The 12,056-nt window shown below is 43.2% G+C and overlaps 1 protein-coding gene across 1 annotated transcript in view; it reads right to left on the minus strand.

The window, feature by feature from the left end:
* The window catches only part of STRIP2 (striatin interacting protein 2), a 68,122-nt gene that overhangs the window by 44,859 nt on the left and 11,207 nt on the right, over positions 1 to 12,056 (minus strand). The window contains exons 2-8 of the mRNA XM_044679021.1: positions 11,261 to 11,408; positions 10,150 to 10,218; positions 9,509 to 9,615; positions 7,758 to 7,885; positions 4,792 to 4,992; positions 2,482 to 2,711; positions 614 to 679 (exon numbers count right to left, since the gene is read on the minus strand). Coding sequence (XP_044534956.1) covers positions 614 to 679; positions 2,482 to 2,711; positions 4,792 to 4,992; positions 7,758 to 7,885; positions 9,509 to 9,615; positions 10,150 to 10,218; positions 11,261 to 11,408 — 949 coding nt within the window. The remainder of the gene's footprint in view (positions 1 to 613; positions 680 to 2,481; positions 2,712 to 4,791; positions 4,993 to 7,757; positions 7,886 to 9,508; positions 9,616 to 10,149; positions 10,219 to 11,260; positions 11,409 to 12,056) is intronic.

The raw sequence follows: 12,056 nt of genomic DNA on the forward strand, positions 1-12,056 counted from the left end.
AAAAAAGAAAGAAAGAGAGAGAGAGAGAGAGAGAGAGAGAGAGAGAGAGAGAGAGAGAGAGAGAGAGAGAGAGAGAGAGAGAAAGAAAGGAAGAAAAGAAGAAAGAGAAAGAGAGAAAGGAAGGAAAGAAGGAAGGGAGGGAGGGAGGGAGGAAGAGAGGGACAAAAACAGAAAGAATTCTTTTAAAAAAGAAATGCTGTGATGTTCCTGGGAAAGGAGCTCAAGGTAGCACCTTAAGGGCTGCTCATAGACTCAGAAGAAGGAGAGAGGGGAGGGAGAGGGCAGGAAAGAGGTCTCCAGCTCTAGCCTTTGCTCAACCTGGGACAGCAGAACAGAATTCAGAAGGCATGAGTCAAAGGCTTAGCTCTACCAGTGTCTAGCTGGCTGACCTAAGACAAGCATCCAATCTTCTCTGGGACTCAGTTTCCCTCCTTGTAAAATGAGAGGGGTCAGTCAGGGTCTTCTAATACTGACATCTAGTGAGTCCATTATTGTGGCAGTACTTTCTAATTTCCTCTGTTTCTTAGGTCAAGAACTCAGCACACACTCACGTACCCCATCCATTACCTCCCTCCCCTCAGCCCTCCCACCCCCTGATCAGAAAGCCACTTACTGCCCCAGGGTGAAGCCGATGAACTTGTTCCTGCTAATCTCCAAGAAGTGCTCGATGTCCTTCTGTCTGAAGGGGCAATGAAGAAATCAGCCAGAGAGGGACAGCTAGAAAATTCAGTCAGGGGTAGCTGGGTGACTCAGGGGATTGAAAGCCAGGCTTAGAGATGGGAGGTCCTGGGTTCTTCTGGTACTTCCTAACTGTGTGAGCCTGGGCAAGTCACTTAACCTCCATTGCTTAGCCCTTACCACTCTTTTGCCTTAAAACTGATACCAAGTATTGCTTCTCTATCTACTATCTAACTATATACTGTTTCTACAAACTCAGTATCTGTTCTACATATACTAAGTACCTACATACTCTATATAATAAAGTATCAAGCCTAAGAAAGAAGGTAAGAGTTTTTGAAATAAGAAGTCAGCCAGTCAACAAGCATTTATTAAGGGCAACTAGGTAGCATAGTGCATAAAGCACTAGAGTCAAGAGGACCTGGGTTTGGAATTGCTCATCAGCGCAGGGAGGAGGGAGGGAAGAAGGAGGGAAAGAACATAAATCATGTAACCATAAAAAGATATTCCAAATAAATTGATTTATTAATTTCAAAAAAAAGAGGACCTGGATTCAAATCTGACCTTAGATACTTCCTAGCTGTGTGACCCTGGATAAGTCACTTAACTCTAATAGCCTAACCCCTATTGTTCTCTTATCTTAGAATTGATACTAAGATTGAAGGTAAGAATTAAAAAAAAAAAAAAAGGCCAAGTATTTATTAACTGATTTACTATGTGCAGTTTTTTTTTTTAAAGTTGATTGCAGGGGGGTAGCTGGGTAGCTCAGTGGATTGAGAGTCAGGCCTAGAGATGGGAGGTCCTAGGTTCAAATCCGGCCTCAGACACTTCCCGCACTTCCCAGCTGTGTGACCCTGGGCAAGTCACTTGACCTCCATTGCCCACTCTTCCACCTATGAGCCAATACACAGAAGTTAAAGTTTTAAAAAAAAATATAAAAATAAAGTAGATTGCAAAAGAAAGTCTTTAAAGGTCTACATCCCAGAGTCCTGAGATGTGGGGAAAAGAAGGAATAGGGAATACAACTAAAGAAAAGGAAAAGGAAGCAAAAGAAAAGGAAAAGGAAGCAGATAACAGGGTCAGAAGACTAATTAGAACTCAGAACTCCTAGCTCCCCATTGAGCTTACTTTTGTCTCAGAGAATCACTCCTCACCCCAATCAATACACACCCCTTTTGTACCTTGTAATTTTGTTGCTAAATGTTGGAATTTTCCTCATTTCAGGCCAAACATACCTGAGCTTTGGGGCTCAGGACAGACCTCCTGGAAAAGTCACACATTCAGTCAATAAACACAGATTAAGTGTTTATTAGGAATCAAGACACACAGAGAAGTGAACCATGAAAGAGACTTGAAGGGCCTACATCCTCAGGCCCTGAAAAGTGGGGAAGACAGAAAGAGACAGGCAATAGCCCCAGGAAACTTAGAAGCCAGAATTCCTGTCTCCCAGTCGCCCTCACTTTGTCTCTCCAGTGAAGATGTATTCCTTCTATGCCTTCTGTTAGTTTGCTATGGCAACTTTTCCCATTCCTGGGTGAGTAGATCGAATGCCAGGGCTGGAGTCAAGAAGAAGTGAATTCAAATCTAGCCTCAGATACTTCCTATCTCTGTGACCCTGGGCAATTCACTTAACTTTTGTCTGCCTCTGTTTCCTCAACTGTATAATGGGGATAATAATAGCACCAACCTCATGGGTTGCTGTGAGGATCAAATAAGATAATATTTGTAAAATGCTTAAAGAGAACCCAGTAGGTGTCACATAAATGTTTATTCCCTTCTCTTCCCCTTCCTGGCCAAACATACCTGACCTTGGGGGCCCATGGTAACCCCTTGGGGAAAGTCACACGCTCAGTAGTTGGTGTCTGGGAGAGAAGAGGGGGGACCAGGGGTCCCCGCTCCAGCAGGTCAAGTTCTCCATCCAAGGTGCTCTCCCCTTCTCCTGCCTCTTCCTCCTCTTCGGGGGGAGTCTCCTCATTCTTGAAGAGATCCCGTTCATTGTAGATGTCCAGGCTGTCCTGCTTCGTGAGGAGCTGCTGGGCCAAGGCAGAGGTGAATGGTGGTCAGACCGAACGGCTCTTATCCCACTGTTGTTAACTTCCCTTAAGATCCTGCTGTGAGGATCATGATTGGGGGTGCAGTTGGGAAAGGACTAGATCAAAAATCGGAACTTCCACACCACCTCCTCCTTTCCCCTTCTCTTTTCCCAGTACCCTATTTCCCTCCCTTCCTTGGTTCCAGGACAGAAAACTCCCAAATGGTCACACTAACAAAAGGCCAAATGGCATAGACCCAAGACTCCATGCCAGTGGAAGATCCAAAACCCATTTCTATTCAGCTTCTACAGTGTCCTGCATTGCTTTCTTTGGAGGGATTGGGGGTGGGGCTAGGGGGCACAGGCAAGGCAAGGCAATATGGAGTAAGGCATCCCTTCCTGATATGAGTGATCAAATTAGTTTCCATTCCAACTAGTTAGCTGATTTGTTGTTCATTTGGTGCAAAGGAAGTTTGAGTTCTATGTGGGTCATTCCATGGTCTGATCCTTCTGAACCCTTGACCCTAGAATGTAATCTATGCTCCTAGTTGTGAAGGCAACAAAGTGGATTTGGGTGATGACTCTCTTCTCATTCCTGGTGTCCTATTTGGGTAGGCAGTTGCTGGCCAAATGGACCTGACCTTAGGGGTCCAGAGAAAACCCTTGGTAATGGACAGGTTCTCAAATACTTGGTCAGTGGGGAAGCCTCCATGCAAGTAAGGCTAGGCGTAGCATCATCTTCAATCAGCAAGGACAGAGGATGTTCATCAATTGGGGATTGGCTGAATAGATTGTGGTATATGATTGGAAGGAAATACTGTTATGCTGTACGAAATGGTGAGCAAGAGGATTTCAGAAAAAACTGGAAAGACCTATATGAACTGATATAGAATGAGGTGAGCAGAACCAGGAGAACACTGTACACAGAAACAGCAATACTGTGTGATAATCAGCAACTACTCTCTGCAATGCAATGATCCTAGACAACTCTGAGGGACTTATGACAAAGAATGCTATCCCCCTCCAGAGGAAGAACTTCTGGAGTCTGAATGCAGATCAAAGCATATGATTTTTCACTTTATTTCTGCGTATTTTCATTTTTGGATTTTGGTTTTATATGACTATTCTCTCAAAACATGACTAATATGGAAATATATTTTGCAAGTTCATACATATATAACCCAGATCAAATTGTTTACCATCTCAGGGAGGGGAAGGGAAGAGAGAGAGGGAGATGTTATGGATATGAAAATATCAGATAACATATGTAAATGATTGTCAGTACATGTAACTGGGAAAATAAAACATTAAGCAAAAAAACAAAATCAAAAAGGACAATGCATGCTAGACAGCCTAGAGTCCCAAATGGAATTCTATTCCTTGGAGCATTCACACACTCTTACAAGATACATCCCTTTTATGTCCTCTGTTATTTTATTCAAAAATGTTTTCATTACTGGCTAAATGGACCTGGCCTTAGGGGTCCAAGAGAAAACACTTGGCGATGGATGGCTAGACAGACAGATATACACACACACGCACGTGCACACACACACACACACACACACACACACACACACACACAGCAGAGGGAGCCTAGGATAACAGATGTAGGACCAGAAGGCACCACTCCAACAGCATCAAGGTTAGAGACTCTTACAGACTCCTGTTTTGCTTTGCAAAGTTCTACCTATCCCCATAGGGATTCAAAGAAACTCAGGACTCCTGAGGGTTAGACAGCAAGATCCTAAGGAAGGTTTAGGTTCAGTTGAAACTTGGCTGGACATTCCTTGTGAGACATGGCCTGAAAAACCCCAAGGGTGGCACCACAGAGCAAGGCAAAAGACTACAGCAATTGCCTGCCCAAAAACAGGTCACCAAGAACTCTTCTGGAGAACTGACCCCAATCCCTGAGACTTCCAGAGAGGAGGCTAGATTAGTTCAAAAATGATCATGTTCTCCTCTCCGCTTTCTCCAGCAAAGACTGGGATTTGGCTTTAGATGGGATTTCCAGGCTTGGTTTTTGTTCATCAGTACAAAAATGACATCACTCAAGAGAGCGATCCCAAACTATCACTCACCTTTCGTCCCCGGCGGCCTCGTTGTTTGGAGGATTGTGGTGCCATCTGTGACTCCCCCAGGTCCAGGGTATAGGAAGGAGGTGAAGCAGCCCTCATGCTGCGGACAACCTGGATGCTGTCCTCTGCTAATGGGGGTAGCCCAAGTTCTGCCCTCTTCTGTATTTTCAGGGCTTGCAGGACCTCAAAACCCCCCAGCGTAAACTGAAGAGGAGAGAAAGAGAGAAGGGCTATGGGATACGAGTTAAGACAACCTTCACCTCTTCAGTTACCATCTTGACAGGGACTAGGAAGAGAAAGGGGTTTATTTCTAGGGTATTAATCCTGGTTGTAAGAAAAGGGATTTAAGAAGCTAATTAGTAATAGTTATAAAAATAGATTTATTTGTAAATGTCTTATTAAAAGATCAACACTGACCATCAATACAGCCAAATAAACCTCCTTGGTAATTAATTACACTTAAGTTAATAACTAATATTTATATGGCTATGACACCTTGGAGCCCTCAGTTTCCTTATTTGGAAAATGGGGATCATAATGCTTGTACTCTGTATCTTTCAAGCTGATGTGAGGAAAATGCTTTGTAAAATGAAAAGCATAGTGTGGAAATGTTTTACACGACTGCACACAGATAATCTACATCAAATTGCTGGCCTTCTCGAGGAGGGAGGAGGAGAGGAAGGAAGGGAGAGAATTTGGAACTCAAATTTTTAAAAAACAAATGTTAGAAATTGTTTTACATGTAATTGAAAAAATACTAACATTTTCACAAAAAGGAAAAAACTAAAAGTATCCTAGAAATGTTAGTTACTAATTATTTTTTATTACATAGTGCCTTACGTATGTTAACTGATTCTACCCTAACAATAGTCCTAGAAAATACTTGGTGCAAATATTATTCTCTCATTTTATAGATGAGGATTCTGTGGCCAAGATCATGTAGCGAAATGGCAGAACTTTAACAAATCACTATTTTACTGTCTCAGAACCAATAACAACTTCACAAAAAGGACACAGATGCGAACATACACACGTACATATACATGTGCATGCATTTGATGGTCAAATTAAGGTTCTCCCCTTTAAAGAGGTGAATTCGGGTCTCTTAAACCAGGAGATAGAATGCTTGGCCTGGAAACAGGAAGACTCATCTTCATGAGTTCAAATCCAGCCTCAGACACTAGCTGAGTGACCCTAGACAAGTCACTGAATCCTGTTTGCCTCAGTTTCCTCATCTATAAAATGAATTGGAGAAGAAAATGGCAAACCACACCAATATCTTTGCAGCAAAAAAAAAAACAAAACACAGATGGAGTCAGACATGACTGAAATGAACGAACAACAATGACAAAACCAAGACAGAATGACTCTCAGTGGGCTTATGGGGGGATAGATCTCCCTTCCTGGTAGGGATATAGTCATTGGTAATTTCTCTCCCTCGTGTTTCTGGGTAGGGAAGGCATGGCATTGGAATATTGTATGGTAGTTAGAATGGGAAAAATCAGGCCAAGTAAATAACAATACCAATTGCTGACATTTATATAGTGCTTTAATGCTTGCAAAATATGTTATACATTATTTGGTCATAACAGTTCTAGAAAGCAGGTCCTACAGTATATTATTCCTATTTTAATCATACAGTGCAATCTTTTGAAATGGCTGCTGTTATCACTCCCATTTTACAGATGAGAAAAATGAGGCTTTGAGAGATCATGTCTTACCCATTAAGACAGTTCAGAAAAGGCAGAGGTGAGATTAAAACTTTTTTTCCTAATTCCAATTTCAACATCTTTCTTTCCCATTATGCCACCTATAGCATGCTATTTATGCCGTATTATATTATGCTTATTGATATTGCCTTTTTTTGTGAGGACAGGGACCGTGCTTTCTTTTCCCTCCCCTCCCAGTGCCTACTACATCCATTGCACAATGGATCCAGTTCTGGACTTGAAGTCGGGAAGACCTCAATTCGTATTCCTGCCTCTACTATATACTATGTGACTCTGGGCAAATCACATATTCTTTCTGAACCTCCATTTCCTCATCTGTAAAATTGGAGGTGATAATGGTACCTCCTCAAAAATATTATATTATTATCCCTATTTTGCTGATGAGGGAACTGAGGCATAGAGGTTTAGCTATGCAGTTATTAAATATCAGGGCAGGATTTGAACCCAGATCTCCCCTGATTCTAAGTCTAATGCTCTTTCCTTTAGAGGGAGAGATTAGATGTACGATTTCAAAGCTACAGAAAATTCCCAGGTCAGTGCAGTAATTTGTTTTGCCTGACAATGCATGTTTGTTTTAAGGATTTTTGTTTTTCTTTTTAAATGGGGGAGGAAGTAGAAGAGAAATAAGGTGAATTTTTGTTAATAAAAAAAAATCTGGCAATTCCCATAATATAAGCCAGTAATGGGGCCAGGACTAGATCCCAGCCATGCTCAATTTTTAGGACCAGTCCCCCATTTTTAAAAAAACTTTGGTGCCTCATCTTTTTATATCACCTTCATCTCCAAATATTCTCTTTCTTCTCTCTCCCAATCTGCATAAGGAAAAGATTCCGCTGACCAAGCAAAGGCAGAGTCAGTGTTGAGTAGCAGAAAGAACTCCAGATTGGAGAGCAAATCAGGAAAAAGCCCCAATTCTAGTCCAGGGCTGCCACTAACTGGCTCTCTCACTGTGGGAAACCTTTGAGGACCTCAATTTCTTGATCTCAGAAATGAGGCACTTGGGCTAAATTCTCTAAATTGCTGTAAATTAGGAGAGGCCTTTCTGACCTTGTTGATCCTGTGATGGCTCTCTCTCCTTTGACCAACCCATGACCTCCCAACCCCTCCCTCCCCGGCACCCCCAGCCCAATGTAGAAAGCCTACAGGAAAGATGAGGGCCAGGGAGTTTTTAGAGCTGACTGCTCCACGTTCTTGTCTGATGAAGCAGGAAAGGGATGGGGTGGGGGCTCCATGACTCACCAGGACCACCTTCCAGAGCAGAAGCAAGACTTTTTTCATGGGGAAGTGAGGGGCGAGCCCACTGCAGAATTTGGTGATCATGGAGAAGAGCAGGAGGGCAAATGGCTCCTCACTGCGCACTGGAAAGCCTAGTGAGAAGGGAGTAGGGAGAAAAAGCAGAGTCGTTAAGAAGAACCATCTCCTCTTGCAACCTTGCATCAATGCACACATGCACACCCCCCCCACTCTCTCTCACACACTCTCTTACACACTCTTCACTCACACATTCTCTCACACACTCTCTTACACACATTCTCTCACTTACATGCACTCTCTCACATACATACACATACATTTTCTCTCACACACATTTTCACACTCTCCACTCACACATTCTCTCACACACATACTCTCTGATACACTCTCGAACACTTCACTTTCACACACACATTCTCTCTTACACACTCAAACATTCTCACACATACATAGACATATTTTCACACACATACACACATTCTCACACACAGTCTCTTTCTCACACTCACATACACATACTCATTCTCTCCCAAACATACTCTCTCACATACACTCATACTCTCATGCACACATTCTCACACACACTCAAATACATTCTCACACTCTCATATACACACACATTCTCAAATACACATTCTTTCACACACATACATACCCTCATTCTCTTTCACACACTCACATTCTCACACACTCACACAATTCTCTCTTACACATACTCTCTCATACACTCACACACATTCTCTCTCATACACTCAAACACATTCTCACACACGTTCTTTCTCACACACATATTCTCACACACTCACATACACACATTCTCTCACACACGCATTCTCACAACTCATATACACACATTCTCTCTCACACACATTCTCACACACACTCAAATACATTCTCGCATACTCTCTCACATAAATACATTCTCACACACACATTCTTTCTCACACACACATACACTTTTTCTCTCTCTCTCACAAACACATACACACACACTCTCTCTCTCTCTCTCTGCCTCATGAATATGCAACACACAAGTACACACTGAAGAAGAAGGAGGCTTGCTACTGAAAGGCCTGGAGGTGGTTGTGTGCTGTGGAAATGGCTAAGCCTCAGGAGTGCTGATCACAGAATCTCAATGAGTTAATAGCAATAAAAACACTGAGAAGCCTGCATCTCTTTAGTGCTTTCCCCTCTAAAAATCCTCGAAGTAGTTTCACAGAACCTGCCTTACTTGTCCCCACCCTGACAGTTTCAAAGATCTCACGGGCCATAAACACAGGTATAGAGGGGCTGGGGTTACAATCCCCACCACTTTACAGTTGAGGAAAACAAGGTACAGAATGGTTAAACAACATGCTCGAGTTCAAACAGTAAATGGGTCATAGGAAGATAGATTTAGAGATGGATGGGATTTTTTGAGGTCATCTAGTTCAACTCATCTCATTTTACAGTTTGGGAAATTGAGGCCAAGAGGTTAAGGGACTAGCCCAAGGTCACAGAGGTGATAATAGCCCGAACAAGACCCTCTTTGGTACCTAGGTCTGCTGAGAAGTGACACCTCTACTGAATCACACCATGACTATGCCATGGCAAGAGGAGTCATTAGTCTCAGGGAAGTTTGTAGCCTCTGAGAGCCCAAACATTTGCTTCTCCCTGTCTTCCTCCATAACCCAAGACCAATGCTGTATCCTTAGAATTTTCCACTTCCTGCTCCCCAAAGCTATAGTTCTGCTCACTCAGCTCTGTTCGGAAGGTTTCCCGGGTCGCCCTCCATCCGCTAGGGTCTGTCTCCCGTTCCAGGCGAATGTTTTCCACCATCAGGTACATGACGCTGAGCAACACCCTGTGGGTGGAGAGGAGGTGGGTTGGGGAAGAGTGGCTCTTGGCCTGGAGGTTTGGAGGAACGAGATGCAAACTGGCTGACCACAAAGGAGATAAGACTGTCCTGGGGGTCTAGGGGACTCTCCTCCATATCTAAGGTCTGGGATGTTGAACCCTCACCTAAAGAGTGATTTCACCCCATAGTCAGTCTACCACAGAAGATATACCCCGCCGGCCTGGAGGGAACTAGGAAGGGGTGTGAATGGGCAAACTAGCAGGAAAGTGGTAAGCTGAGGGGGCCGACTTTCCCCTTTGCCCTGCCTGGGATTTCCCTCACCACTGATTTCATCCAGCTGAGTTATTCCTAGAGGCCCTGCCTGGAACATTCAGCTTTTCTCTCCGAAGTTCTCTCTGGCTCCCCGACAGCCCAAGAGCTTACCTGGCTTGCAGTGAGACACACTAGACCCTGAGAGTTCTGGCTCCTGGTTCAACCCTCTAGTGTGGGACTTCAGAGGAGGTTCCAAGGGCCACATACCCAGAACCCCTGTTTACTTACCTGAGCTCTGTGCTGTCTGCAAGGGAGATGGCTGGTTTCCGTAGGGCACTGCTACAGGCCTGGCTATTGCTGCCACGGGGAGAAGGGAGATAGTGTGGGAACTCATGAGAGGCCTCACATATACACACACAAAGCACAGAAAAGAGGAGGAGGCTAGGTCCAGGCAAGGAAAACCCATAGCTAGCAGGGAAAGGTGAAATAATAATAATACAAATATATTTATATTATAAATGTATTATATAAACATATATATTTATATAACTAAATATATTATATGAATATATTAGAAATAAAAATAAATATATTAAATAAAATAATAATAATAATAATAATAATAAATCTTTTTCTAGGACTTTAAGGTTTCCAGGTCTTTTATATACATTATTTCATTCAGTCCTTTTTTAATTTTAATTTTATTATTATTTTTTTAGATAAAAACCTTTACCTTCCGTCTTGGAGTCAATATTGTGTATTGGCTTCAAGGCAAAAGAGTGGTAAGGGTGGGCAATGGGGGTCAAGTGACTTGCCCAGGGTCACAGAGCTGGGAAGTGTCTTAGGCCAGATTTGAACCTAGGACCTCCTGTCTCTAGGCCTGGCTCTCAATTTATTGAGTAACCCAGCTGCCCCCAATTCAGCCTTATTGATAGAAGAGAATATGGTTTGTGATTCTCCCCATCTTATGTCTCCCATGATACCTAGCATGATACAGGGCCTAGACCTGGAGGTTCTTAATATTTTTTGTGTCATGGACTCCTTTGAAATCTGGTGATGCCCATGGACCCCTTCTCAGAATGATGATTTTAAATGCAGAAAATAAAATACAAAGAAAATCAAACATCAGGGAAAATACAGATGTAATTTCTTTCCCCACTCAAGTTCATAGACACAGCCCACCCCTAAAATCTCTCCATGGACCTTGTGGGTCTCAGGTTAAGAACGCCAACGGAGCCATGACTAAGGATAGAACAGAGCCCTGGGGGCTCAGCTGGAGTATGTTTTCAAGCATAAAGGTGGAAAGCACCAGGGTGTGCTTTGGGGAATACCCTGCTCCCTAGTGTGCCCAAAGTAGGGGAGCTGGGGCCCAAGAACAGCTTTGCCAAAGATCTCTCACTCAGTTTCCATGTGGAGCAGCTCCAAGAAGGCAGTAAAAGTTCCCATCTGGTAGAGTAGAAAGCTGTTATAGCGGGACCAGTGCAGGACGTCAGCTTCTGTATCACACTCCCCAAAGGTGCCTGAGAGAAGGAAGAGGACGACAGAAAATCAGGTGGAGGTGCCAGAGGCTATCCTTTCCCTGGCTTCTGGTTCTCCCCACCCTGAGAGGTCCCAGATTTCCCCAAAGCTTTTTTTTTTTTTTAAACCTTTACCTTCCGTCTTAGAGTCAATACTGTGTATTGGCTCCGAGGCAGAAGAGCAGTAAGGGCTAGGCAATGGGGGTTAAGTGACTTGCCCAGGGTCACACTACTGGGAAGTGTCTGAGGTCAAATTTGAACCTAGGACCTCCCAAAATCTTACTTGGGGATGAGAAAGAAGAAGGGAGTGGGCCATGCTTCCTGGGTCAGGCCCAAACTCATTACTCATCAACATTCTACTAAATCCTTCTCGATTTCATTCCGTATATTTAAGTCATTGATCCGTTTTGAATTTATCTTGGTATAGGGTGTGAGATGTTGATCTAGACCTGTTTTCCCCATACTGTTTTCCAATTTTCCCAGCAGTTTTTGTCAAATAGCAAGTTCTTGTCCCAAAAGCTGGGATCTTTGGCTTTATCAAACACTAACTAAGGTCATTTCCCCCTACTCCATTCCACTGATCCTCCCTTCTTTCTCTTAGTCAGTACCATATTGTTTTGCTTTTTTTTTTTTATTTTTTTATTTTAAACCCTTAACTTCTGTGTATTGACTTATAGG

This window comes from Gracilinanus agilis, chromosome 5, assembly GCF_016433145.1.
Source record: "Gracilinanus agilis isolate LMUSP501 chromosome 5, AgileGrace, whole genome shotgun sequence".
In the NCBI taxonomy this organism is placed as follows: domain Eukaryota; kingdom Metazoa; phylum Chordata; class Mammalia; order Didelphimorphia; family Didelphidae; genus Gracilinanus; species Gracilinanus agilis.